Below are 11,361 nucleotides of genomic sequence, written 5' to 3' on the forward strand. Positions count from 1 at the left end.
AAGGGGCCCCTTAATGGGAGGTTGTCTCATTGAAGGGGCCCCTTAATGGGAGGGTTGTCTCATTGAAGGGCCCCTTAATGGGAGGGTTGTCTCATTGAAGGGCCCCTTAATGGGAGGGTTGTCTCATTGAAGGGCCCCTTAATGGGAGGGGTTGTCTCATTGAAGGGCCCCTTAATGGGAGGGTTGTCTCATTGAAGGGCCCCTTAATGGGAGGGTTGTCTCATTGAAGGGCCCCTTAATGGGAGGGTTGTCTCATTGAAGGGCCCCTTAATGGAGGGTTGTCTCATTGAAGGGCCCCTTAATGGGAGGGTTGTCTCATTGAAGGGGCCCTTAATGGGAGGGTTGTCTCATTGAAGGGGCCCTTAATGGGAGGGTTGTCTCATTGAAGGGGCCCTTAATGGGAGGGTTGTCTCATTGAAGGGGCCCTTAATGGGAGGGTTGTCTCATTGAAGGGGCCCTTAATGGGAGGGTTGTCTCATTGAAGGGGCCCTTAATGGGAGGGTTGTCTCATTGAAGGGGCCCTTAATGGGAGGGTTGTCTCATTGAAGGGGCCCTTCATGGGAGGGTTGTGTTTAGGTCTGTTTTTGCACACTCCGACACCAGCTCCAACCTCAATGGCTCATGCATAACAATTAGTAATCGCATATTTACTGGAGTAAAATCATTAGGTCGGTTAGTTGGTGCACTTCTACTGATCCTGTCTCTACATTCACTGTTTTGTAATTGAGCGGCGATCTCCTGTGTCGATGAGTGGCTGCCCCCTTCCCCGAGGAAGTTTGTGAATGGCGACCGCCTGTGGAGACTAGTGTCATTGCCTGGCGTGCCCCTGGTGGGAGGGCAGTGTCATTGCCTGGCGTGCCCCTGGTGGGAGGGCAGTGTCATTGCCTGGCGTGCCCCCTGGTGGGAGGGCAGTGTCATTGCCTGGCGTGCCCCTGGTGGGAGGGCAGTGTCATTGCCTGGCGTGCCCCTGGTGGGAGGGCAGTGTCATTGCCTGGCGTGCCCCTGGTGGGAGGGCAGTGTCATTGCCTGGCGTGCCCCTGACGGGAGGGCAGTGTCATTGCCTGGCGTGCCCCTGACGGGAGGGCAGTGTCATTGCCTGGCGAGCCCCTGACGGGAGGGCAGTGTCATTGCCTGGCGGGCCCCTGGTGGGAGGGCAGTGTCCATTGCCTGGCGAGCCCCTGGTGGGAGGGCAGTGTCATTGCCTGGCGGGCCCCTGGTGGGAGGGCAGTGTCATTGCCTGGCGTGCCCTGGTGGGAGGGCAGTGTCATTGCCTGGCGTGCCCCTGGTGGGAGGGCAGTGTCATTGCCTGGCGTGCCCCTGGTGGGAGGGCAGTGTCATTGCCTGGCGTGCCCCTGGTGGGAGGGCAGTGTCATTGCCTGGCGTGCCCCTGGTGGGAGGGCAGTGTCATTGCCTGGCGTGCCCCTGGTGGGAGGGCAGTGTCATTGCCTGGCGTGCCCCTGGTGGGAGGGCAGTGTCATTGCCTGGCGTGCCCCTGGTGGGAGGGCAGTGTCATTGCCTGGCGTGCCCCTGGTGGGAGGGGCAGTGTCATTGCCTGGCGTGCCCCTGGTGGGAGGGCAGTGTCATTGCCTGGCGTTCCCTGGTGGGAGGGCAGTGTCATTGCCTGGCGTGCCCCTGGTGGGAGGGCAGTGTCATTGCCTGGCGTGCCCCTGGTGGGAGGGCAGTGTCATTGCCTGGCGTGCCCCTGACGGGAGGGCAGTGTCATTGCCTGGCGAGCCCCTGACGGGAGGGCAGTGTCATTGCCTGGCGAGCCCCTGACGGGAGGGCAGTGTCATTGCCTGGCGAGCCCCTGACGGGAGGGCAGTGTCATTGCCTGGCGAGCCCCTGACGGGAGGGCAGTGTCATTGCCTGGCGAGCCCCTGACGGGAGGGCAGTGTCATTGCCTGGCGAGCCCCTGACGGGAGGGCAGTGTCATTGCCTGGCGAGCCCCTGACGGGAGGGCAGTGTCATTGCCTGGCGAGCCCCTGACGGGAGGGCAGTGTCATTGCCTGGCGAGCCCCTGACGGAGGGCAGTGTCATTGCCTGGCGAGCCCCTGACGGGAGGGCAGTGTCATTGCCTGGCGAGCCCCTGAGGGAGGGCAGTGTCATTGCCTGGCGAGCCCCTGACGGGAGGGCAGTGTCATTGCTGGCGAGCCCGACGGGAGGGCAGTGTCATTGCCTGGCGAGCCCCTGAGGGAGGGCAGTGTCATTGCCTGGCGAGCCCCTGACGGGAGGGCAGTGTCATTGTGGCGAGCCCCTGCGGGAGGGCAGTGTCATTGCCTGGCGAGCCCCTGAGGCGAGGGCAGTGTCATTGCCTGGCGAGCCCCTGACGGAGGCGTGTCATTGCCTGGCGAGCCCCTGACGGGAGGCCAGTGTCATTGCCTGGCGAGCCCCTGAGGAGGCCAGCTGTCATTGCCTGGCGAGCCCCCTAACGGGAGGCCAGTGTCATTGGGGCTGGCGAGCCCTGAAACGGGAGGCCAGTGTCATTCCGCGAGCCCCTGACGGGAGGCCATGTCATTGCCTTGCGAGCCCCCTGACGGTGAGGCCAGTAGTCATTGCCCCTGGCGATGCCCCTGACGGTAGGCCAGTGTCATTGCCCTGGCGAGCCCCTTACGGGGAGGCCAGTGTCATTGCCTGCGAGCCGCCTGATCGGGATGCCAGTGTCATTGCCGCGAGCCCTGACGGAGGCCAGTGGCATTGCCTGGCGAGCCCCTGACGGAGGCATTGTCATTGCCTGGCGAGCCCCCTGACGGGAGCCAGTGTCATGCCGGCGAGCCCCTGACTGGAAGGCCAGTGTCATTGCCTGGCGAGCCCCTGACGATGCCATGTCATTGCCTGGCGAGCCCCTGACGGAGGCAGTGTCATTGCCTGGCGAGCCCCTGACGGGGAGGCCAGTGTCATTGCCTGGCGAGCCCCTGACGGGAGGCCAGTGTCATTGCCTGCGAGCCCCTGACGGAGGCCAGTGTCCATGCCTGGCGAGCCCCTGACGGGAGGCCAGTGTCTTGCCTGGCGAGCCCCTGACGGGAGGCCAGTGTCATTGCCTGGCGAGCCCTGACGGGAGGCCAGTGTCATTGCCTGGCGAGCCCCTGACGGGAGGCCAGTGTCATTGCCTGGCGAGCCCCGGACGGGAGGCCAGTGTCATTGCCTGGCGAGCCCCTGACGGAGCCAGTGTCATTGCCTTGCGAGCCCCTGACGGGAGGCCAGTGTCATTGCCTGGCGAGCCCCTGACGGAGGCCGTGTCATTGCCTGGCGAGCCCCTGACGGGAGGCCAGTGTCATTGCCTGGCGAGCCCCTGACGGGAGGCCAGTGTCATTGCCTGGCGAGCCCCTGACGGGAGGGCCAGTGTCAGTGCCTGGCGAGCCCCTGACGGGAGGCCAGTGTCATTGCCTGGCGACCCCTGACGGGAGGCCAGTGTCATTGCCTGGCGAGCCCCTGACGGGAGGCCAGTGTCATTGCCTGGCGAGCCCCTGACGGGAGGCCAGTGTCATTGCCTGGCGAGCCCCTGACGGGAGGCCAGTGTCATTGCCTGGCGAGCCCCTGACGGGAGGCCAGTGTCATTGCCTGGCGAGCCCCTGACGGGAGGCCAGTGTCATTGCCTGGCGAGCCCCTGACGGGAGGCCAGTGTCATTGCCTGGCGAGCCCCTGACGGGAGGCCAGTGTCATTGCCTGGCGAGCCCCTGACGGGAGGCCAGTGTCATTGCCTGGCGAGCCCCTGACGGGAGGCCAGTGTCATTGCCTGGCGAGCCCCTGACGGGAGGCCAGTGTCATTGCCTGGCGAGCCCCTGACGGGAGGCCAGTGTCATTGCCTGGCGAGCCCCTGACGGGAGGCCAGTGTCATTGCCTGGCGAGCCCCTGACGGGAGGCCAGTGTCATTGCCTGGCGAGCCCCTGACGGGAGGCCAGTGTCATTGCCTGGCGAGCCCCTGACGGGAGGCCAGTGTCATTGCCTGGCGAGCCCCTGACGGGAGGCCAGTGTCATTGCCTGGCGAGCCCCTGACGGGAGGCCAGTGTCATTGCCTGGCGAGCCCCTGACGGGAGGCCAGTGTCATTGCCTGGCGAGCCCCTGACGGGAGGCCAGTGTCATTGCCTGGCGAGCCCCTGACGGGAGGCCAGTGTCATTGCCTGGCGAGCCCCTGACGGGAGGCCAGTGTCATTGCCTGGCGAGCCCCTGACGGGAGGCCAGTGTCATTGCCTGGCGAGCCCCTGACGGGAGGCCAGTGTCATTGCCTGGCGAGCCCCTGACGGGAGGCCAGTGTCATTGCCTGGCGAGCCCCTGACGGGAGGCCAGTGTCATTGCCTGGCGAGCCCCTGACGGGAGGCCAGTGTCATTGCCTGGCGAGCCCCTGACGGGAGGCCAGTGTCATTGCCTGGCGAGCCCCTGACGGGAGGCCAGTGTCATTGCCTGGCGAGCCCCTGACGGGAGGCCAGTGTCATTGCCTGGCGAGCCCCTGACGGGAGGCCAGTGTCATTGCCTGGCGAGCCCCTGACGGGAGGCCAGTGTCATTGCCTGGCGAGCCCCTGACGGGAGGCCAGTGTCATTGCCTGGCGAGCCCCTGACGGGAGGCCAGTGTCATTGCCTGGCGAGCCCCTGACGGGAGGCCAGTGTCATTGCCTGGCGAGCCCCTGACGGGAGGCCAGTGTCATTGCCTGGCGAGCCCCTGACGGGAGGCCAGTGTCATTGCCTGGCGAGCCCCTGACGGGAGGCCAGTGTCATTGCCTGGCGAGCCCCTGACGGGAGGCCAGTGTCATTGCCTGGCGAGCCCCTGACGGGAGGCCAGTGTCATTGCCTGGCGAGCCCCTGACGGGAGGCCAGTGTCATTGCCTGGCGAGCCCCTGACGGGAGGCCAGTGTCATTGCCTGGCGAGCCCCTGACGGGAGGCCAGTGTCATTGCCTGGCGAGCCCCTGACGGGAGGCAGTGTCATTGCCTGGCGAGCCCCTGACGGGAGGCCAGTGTCATTGCCTGGCGAGCCCCTGACGGGAGGCCAGTGTCATTGCCTGGCGAGCCCCTGACGGGAGGCCAGTGTCATTGCCTGGCGAGCCCCTGACGGGAGGCCAGTGTCATTGCCTGGCGAGCCCCTGACGGGAGGCCAGTGTCATTGCCTGGCGAGCCCCTGACGGGAGGCCAGTGTCATTGCCTGGCGAGCCCCTGACGGGAGGCCAGTGTCATTGCCTGGAGCCCCTGACGGGAGGCCAGTGTCATTGCCTGGCGAGCCCCTGACGGGAGGCCAGTGTCATTGCCTGGCGAGCCCCTGACGGGAGGCCAGTGTCATTGCCTGGCGAGCCCCTGACGGGAGGCCAGTGTCATTGCCTGGCGAGCCCCTGACGGGAGGCCAGTGTCATTGCCTGGCGAGCCCCTGACGGGAGGCCAGTGTCATTGCCTGGCGGAGCCCCTGACGGGAGGCCAGTGTCATTGCCTGGCGGGCCCCTGACGGGAGGCCAGTGTCATTGCAGGCGGGCCCCTGACGGGAGGCCAGTGTCATTGCCTGGCGGGCCCCTGACGGGAGGCCAGTGTCATTGCCTGGCGGGCCCCTGACGGGAGGCCAGTGTCATTGCCTGGCGGGCCCCTGACGGGAGGCCAGTGTCATTGCCTGGCGGGCCCCTGACGGGAGGCCAGTGTCATTGCCTGGCGGGCCCCTGACGGGAGGCCAGTGTCATTGCCTGGCGGGCCCCTGACGGGAGGCCAGTGTCATTGCCTGGCGGGCCCCTGACGGGAGGCCAGTGTCATTGCCTGGCGGGCCCCTGACGGGAGGCCAGTGTCATTGCCTGGCGGGCCCCTGACGGGAGGCCAGTGTCATTGCCTGGCGGGCCCCTGACGGGAGGGTAGTGTCCATTGCCTGGCGGGCCCCTGACGGGAGGGTAGTGTCCATTGCCTGGCGGGCCCCTGACGGGAGGGTAGTGTCCATTGCCTGGCGGGCCCCTGACGGGAGGGTAGTGTCCATTGCCTGGCGGGCCCCTGACGGGAGGGTAGTGTCCATTGCCTGGCGGGCCCCTGACGGGAGGGTAGTGTCCATTGCCTGGCGGGCCCCTGACGGGAGGGTAGTGTCCATTGCCTGGCGGGCCCCTGACGGGAGGGTAGTGTCCATTGCCTGGCGGGCCCCTGACGGGAGGGTAGTGTCCATTGCCTGGCGGGCCCCTGACGGGAGGGTAGTGTCCATTGCCTGGCGGGCCCCTGACGGGAGGGTAGTGTCCATTGCCTGGCGGGCCCCTGACGGGAGGCCAGTGTCATTGCCTGGCGGGCCCCTGACGGGAGGCCAGTGTCATTGCCTGGCGGGCCCCTGACGGGAGGGTAGTGTCCATTGCCTGGCGGGCCCCTGACGGGAGGGTAGTGTCCATTGCCTGGCGGGCCCCTGACGGGAGGGTAGTGTCCATTGCCTGGCGGGCCCCTGACGGGAGGGTAGTGTCCATTGCCTGGCGGGCCCCTGACGGGAGGGTAGTGTCCATTGCCTGGCGGGCCCCTGACGGGAGGGTAGTGTCCATTGCCTGGCGGGCCCCTGACGGGAGGGTAGTGTCCATTGCCTGGCGGGCCCCTGACGGGAGGGTAGTGTCCATTGCCTGGCGGGCCCCTGACGGGAGGGTAGTGTCCATTGCCTGGCGGGCCCCTAACGGGAGGGTAGTGTCCATTGCCTGGCGGGCCCCTGGCGGGAGGGTAGTGTCCATTGCCTGGCGGGCCCCTGGCGGGAGGGTAGTGTCCATTGCCTGGCGGGCCCCTGGCGGGAGGGTAGTGCCATTGCCTGGCGCGCCCCTGACGGGAGGGTAGTGTCCATTGCCTGGCGAGCCCCTGGCGGGAGGGTAGTGTCCATTGCCTGGCGGGCCCCTGACGGGAGGGTAGTGTCCATTGCCTGGCGGGCCCCTGACGGGAGGGTAGTGTCCATTGCCTGGCGGGCCCCTGGTGGGAGGGTAGTGTCATTGCCTGGCGGGCCCCTGGTGGGAGGGTAGTGTCCATTGCCTGGCGGCCCCTGATGGGAGGGTCGTAATCGGAGCTAATGTCTCTGTTGCCTCTCCTCTTGCAGACATAATGCAGGGTGTCCCGGTGACTGAAGATCTTTATTCCATCTTCACAAAAGAGAAGGAGCACGAAGCTTTACACCAGCAGCGGCAGAGGAATCACCAGGAGCTGGTCAGCCAGCTGCTCCAGAACTACATGCAGATGCTGCTGCCGGACGACGAGAAGTTTCATGGAGGATGGGCTCTCGTAGATTGTGACCCCAGGTCTGAGCATGGTCATGTGATCCCCTGGGGGGAGGGAATTATCTGTGACCCCAACCAATGCTTCTGTGCACCCCACCCCCAGTATATCCTCTGCTGTAGTCCTGGAGGGGGGTCTGTTTGGTCACGTGTTTTTGAGGAGGCTTGTGTGGCGCATTGGCCCGGATTTATCATGCCATTCACTCCAGTTTTGTAATGTGGGCGGGGAAGTGGGTGTGGTTAGCTATGTAAATGAGTTGAAGGGCGAGACAACTGACCAAACATGTGCCATTGCTGAATCCCTTTGCGTCTTGCTCTCTCGTAGTCTTATTGATGCAACTCACAGAGATGTCGACGTCCTGCTGCTGCTCTCCAACTGCGCTTATTATGTGGCCTAGTAAGTGCCCCGATTGTGTCCTGTCTTGTAAAGCCTCGGGCTGCCCCGCTCGGAGCTGACCTTGTGTGACTTCTCTTCCAGCTATGACGATGAGGTCGATAAAGTGAATCAGTACCAGCGCCTGAGTCTGGAGGATTTGGACAAGATTGAGATAGGCGAGTTGTGTGCGGCGACTTCATATTGGGGGGCTTCATCTGATTAGAGGCTAGTGACGGGGGTGGCAATGAGTCTGTGACCCTGAAAGCTCCCGCTGTAACCGTCATCTGCATTCTTCTAACCACTTCTCGTCACTCAGGTCCTGAACCCACATTTTTTGGAAAACCCAAGTTCTCTTGTATGCGTCTGCATTACAAGTACAAAGGGAATGGCGGTTACTTCCACACACTGCGCGCGGTGACTCGAAGCCCCGATGAGGATGGGAAAGGTAAAATGGAAATGGTGGAACTTCTTGATAGACCTTGTGTAAATGTCACTGAAAGTGCCATCTCGACATCCGGTTAGGGTTCGCTGCCGCCAGGTATGCCATCAGCAGAGCATGCTGAAGGGGGTAGTAAAGCTGACTTTCTCCAGCCTGCCCCCACATCAATGCTGGTAGAAGGCCAGGCTCCCTAGAGCGGGGTTAGGTTGAGCTTAGTGATACCAGTGAAACTTTTCACTTGGGATTAACCTCTTGGTCCTGCAACTTTCTGTGGTGTTTGCTATATACTTATCCCTCCCGTCCCTGTCTGCTACCAGTAGGGGAGGACCATATTGTGGGATAAGACGCCATAAGAGAAGAGCGGCGGCGCATTCTATTGCCCATAGTCAGCCAGCCACAGTCAGCCGGCCCTGAGCTCCAGGATTGACTTAAAGGGGTCCTCTCGCTAGCAAATGGCATGTATTATGTAGAGGAAGTTAATACCAGGCACATACTAATGTATTGTGATTCTCCATATTGCTTCCTTTGCTGGCTGGATTCATTTTTCCATCACATTACACACTGCTCGTTTCCATGGTTAAAACCACCCAGCAATCCGGCAGTGGTGGTGGTGCTTGCACACTGTAGAGAAAAGCACTAGCCTATGTGCGCTATCACAGTCCCGGCCACCAGAGAGGCCGGTGCTTTTTCCTATAGTGTGCAAGCATGACCACGGTGGATGGATTGCAGGGTGGTCGTAATCATGGAAATGAACGGTGTATAATGAGATCCAACCAGCAACGGAAGCAATATGGAGAATCACAATACATTAGGAAATGGCTTGTATTTACTTTCTCTACATGATGAAGGCAACTTGCTGAGGTGAGAGGACCCCTTTAACAGTGAAGTACAGATGTAGCAGGGTTAACACACAAACTCTTAACTCATCGCGTTATCTTGAAACAAAAGCCATTGAAAAGCAATTGAAGGTGTTTTCTTAACGCACTTAGTTTAGAGAACAGGTCTCATGATCCATGTGTGTTCGCTCTACTACATCTGTACGATACCCATAATAGGCAGGTGCCAGTGTAAATGTTGAGGAGGACGGGCAGAGGTTGCCACCCTGTTGTCCAGCAGATTTCGCAGAGCTTGTGCCTGGAGCGTCCTTCATGTTTAGGCCCTCTTGTCGGACTTGCAGATACCCTCTTGTGTATAGCAGAAATGATGCGGATTACAAAACAAGCCCTTTGGTCGGACGTCCCCGTCATCGAGAAGAAGCTGGAGAGGTGAGCAGGTTGTGCAATGTGATTTCTGCTTCAGCTTTCATGGAGAATGAAAATGAAATCTGTTTTGTTTGAAATTTTGCAGAAAAAACAGCAAACCTCATGAGGAAATAATGGGAATCCGTTCTAGAGGACCTAGGCTGGGCATCAACGGTGCGGGCCTCGCTCAGAGCAAGAACTTCCTGATGAGTAAATTCTCCTCTCTCAACCAGAAGGTCAAACAAACCAATATCGGAAGTTTACGCAAGTTAGGAACCTTTAACAAGGCAGAAGTCAAAGGTTTTCTGCAGCCCAATCTGCAGGTCAGTCTGTGGAAGTCGGATAGCAGCCTGGAAAATCCCACCAGTGATGTCAAAGGTCACATGGAATCCGATTTGGACCTTTCTTCAGACAGTGATTCTTTCCATTCCGACGATTACATTCCCAAGTCTGATGATTACGGGCAAGGTACAGGCTCTCTGGAGACCATTGGTCAAGTAGATTATGTCCTCCCCAGTTGTGGAATCATTGCCTCTGTCCCTCTCCTGAGGAGCCGCTCCCAGTCTGTCAGCAGTGCTGAGATGAATCTTCACATTCCTACTGAAATCCAGGTCACCCAATGTGAAGCCACCCCAAAAGAGAATGTCCTCATAGATTTTGGTACCCCCATTGAGGCTTACTGCCACCAATTTGTTCAAGACGCACAGACCAAATCCTGCCTTCAAAAGAGTGACGAGAGCAAGGAAAAGGTGGACAATTTCTTGCTGAGCAATAATTCTGGGTGTATCTCGCCCACCGTGAAGGAACCTGAAGCTGACCTACTTAACCGGCCGTCTCGGCTAGATGTGTCCGTCAGTGACCCTGTTCCTCACATGTTATCTGTAGACCCAGCTCCTGCGTCTCTGTCTGGCCGATCAAGTCCCGGCTCTGCAGCTTCTCCGGCTGACAGCAGCAGTAGTCGAGCAGTGTCTCCATTCGCCAAGATCCGTAGTTCAGTGGTCCAGGTGGCAAATATAACTCACGCAGGACTGGCTCAAGGAATTAACTTTGCTGTGGCAAAAGTACAAAAGTCTCCCGATCCTGAGGCCGCCGTCTCCCAGAAAACTGATTTTAGAGAGATGTTCACCCAGTGTCAAACCCGCATTATCCAGATCTGAGTGAGCAGCAGGTACGCATCTGGGCAAGTGTCCTCCCTCCCGTACATTGTGCAGCAAAGGCAATGTTTACAGGCTTTAATGTTGTTGTTTTAGTTGTTGTTTTTTTAAGATCTCTATTTTTCCAGGCAGAGTTCGGGGTGTCGGTGGAGTCCTCTTACTTGACATGGACATTGTTTTTAGGTCTTTTAGTTATTTATTTGTCTCTTGCGTACGGACACAGCCGCCGGACACATTTTAATTTGCACAGTCTTCCCTTCTTTTTGCCTTAAGTATTATAGTCCTTTAAGAAACCCCTTCCGCGCGGATCCCTGGTACTCGGAGGGAGACTTTACACTGGAACGACCTCTGCAATACAATGGCGACTCCTGTTAGCCCTGTGGTTTCACCGCCCCTCGTGTATAGACGTGCGTACTGTGTGATGTGCTCTGTGCCGCCGTCATGTATTTATTCCCCGTCCAGGACCTCGTCTCTTCTCTGTTTGTAGTGTTTTAAAAGGAAAATATTAAGGAAAGGGACTTATTTTAATAAAAAAGGAAAAAGAGCCAAGACTCCAGTCAGATGTGTGTGCTCCGCGCCTCGGTGTCGGCGGAGTGTTTCTTCTTACTTAGGGTACTTTCACACTGGCGGCAGAAGATTCCGGCAGGCCGTTCCGTCATGCAAACGGATGCGGATCCGTCTGACAAATGCAATGCAATACAGGATCCCTCTTTCTGGTTGTCAGAAAAACGGATCCAGTATTTATCTTTTTCACGTCTTTCCAGAACACTTGGGGCCGTATCCAGTAAGTGGGCCGGCAAGTGTTCAGGATCTTTGGCCGGAGAGAAAAGTGCAGCAAAACGTAAGAGGGACTGCACTGATGCATCCTGAACAGATCGCTCTCCATTCAGAATGCATTAGGATAAAACTGATCCGTGTTTTTTCTTGGTATTGAGCCCCTGTGACCGAACTCAATACCGGAAAACAAAA

General features: G+C 59.8%; 1 protein-coding gene across 1 annotated transcript in view; it reads left to right on the forward strand.

The window, feature by feature from the left end:
* The window catches only part of INPP5F (inositol polyphosphate-5-phosphatase F), a 35,696-nt gene extending 24,760 nt beyond the window's left edge, over positions 1 to 10,936 (forward strand). The window contains exons 9-14 of the mRNA XM_044274108.1: positions 7,008 to 7,206; positions 7,508 to 7,579; positions 7,661 to 7,734; positions 7,875 to 8,003; positions 9,175 to 9,262; positions 9,345 to 10,936. Coding sequence (XP_044130043.1) covers positions 7,008 to 7,206; positions 7,508 to 7,579; positions 7,661 to 7,734; positions 7,875 to 8,003; positions 9,175 to 9,262; positions 9,345 to 10,395 — 1,613 coding nt within the window. The 3' untranslated portion in view covers positions 10,396 to 10,936. The remainder of the gene's footprint in view (positions 1 to 7,007; positions 7,207 to 7,507; positions 7,580 to 7,660; positions 7,735 to 7,874; positions 8,004 to 9,174; positions 9,263 to 9,344) is intronic.
* The last annotated feature ends 425 nt before the right edge of the window (positions 10,937 to 11,361 follow it).

Source organism: Bufo gargarizans, unplaced genomic scaffold (assembly GCF_014858855.1).
Source record: "Bufo gargarizans isolate SCDJY-AF-19 unplaced genomic scaffold, ASM1485885v1 original_scaffold_1468_pilon, whole genome shotgun sequence".
In the NCBI taxonomy this organism is placed as follows: Eukaryota; Metazoa; Chordata; class Amphibia; order Anura; family Bufonidae; genus Bufo; species Bufo gargarizans.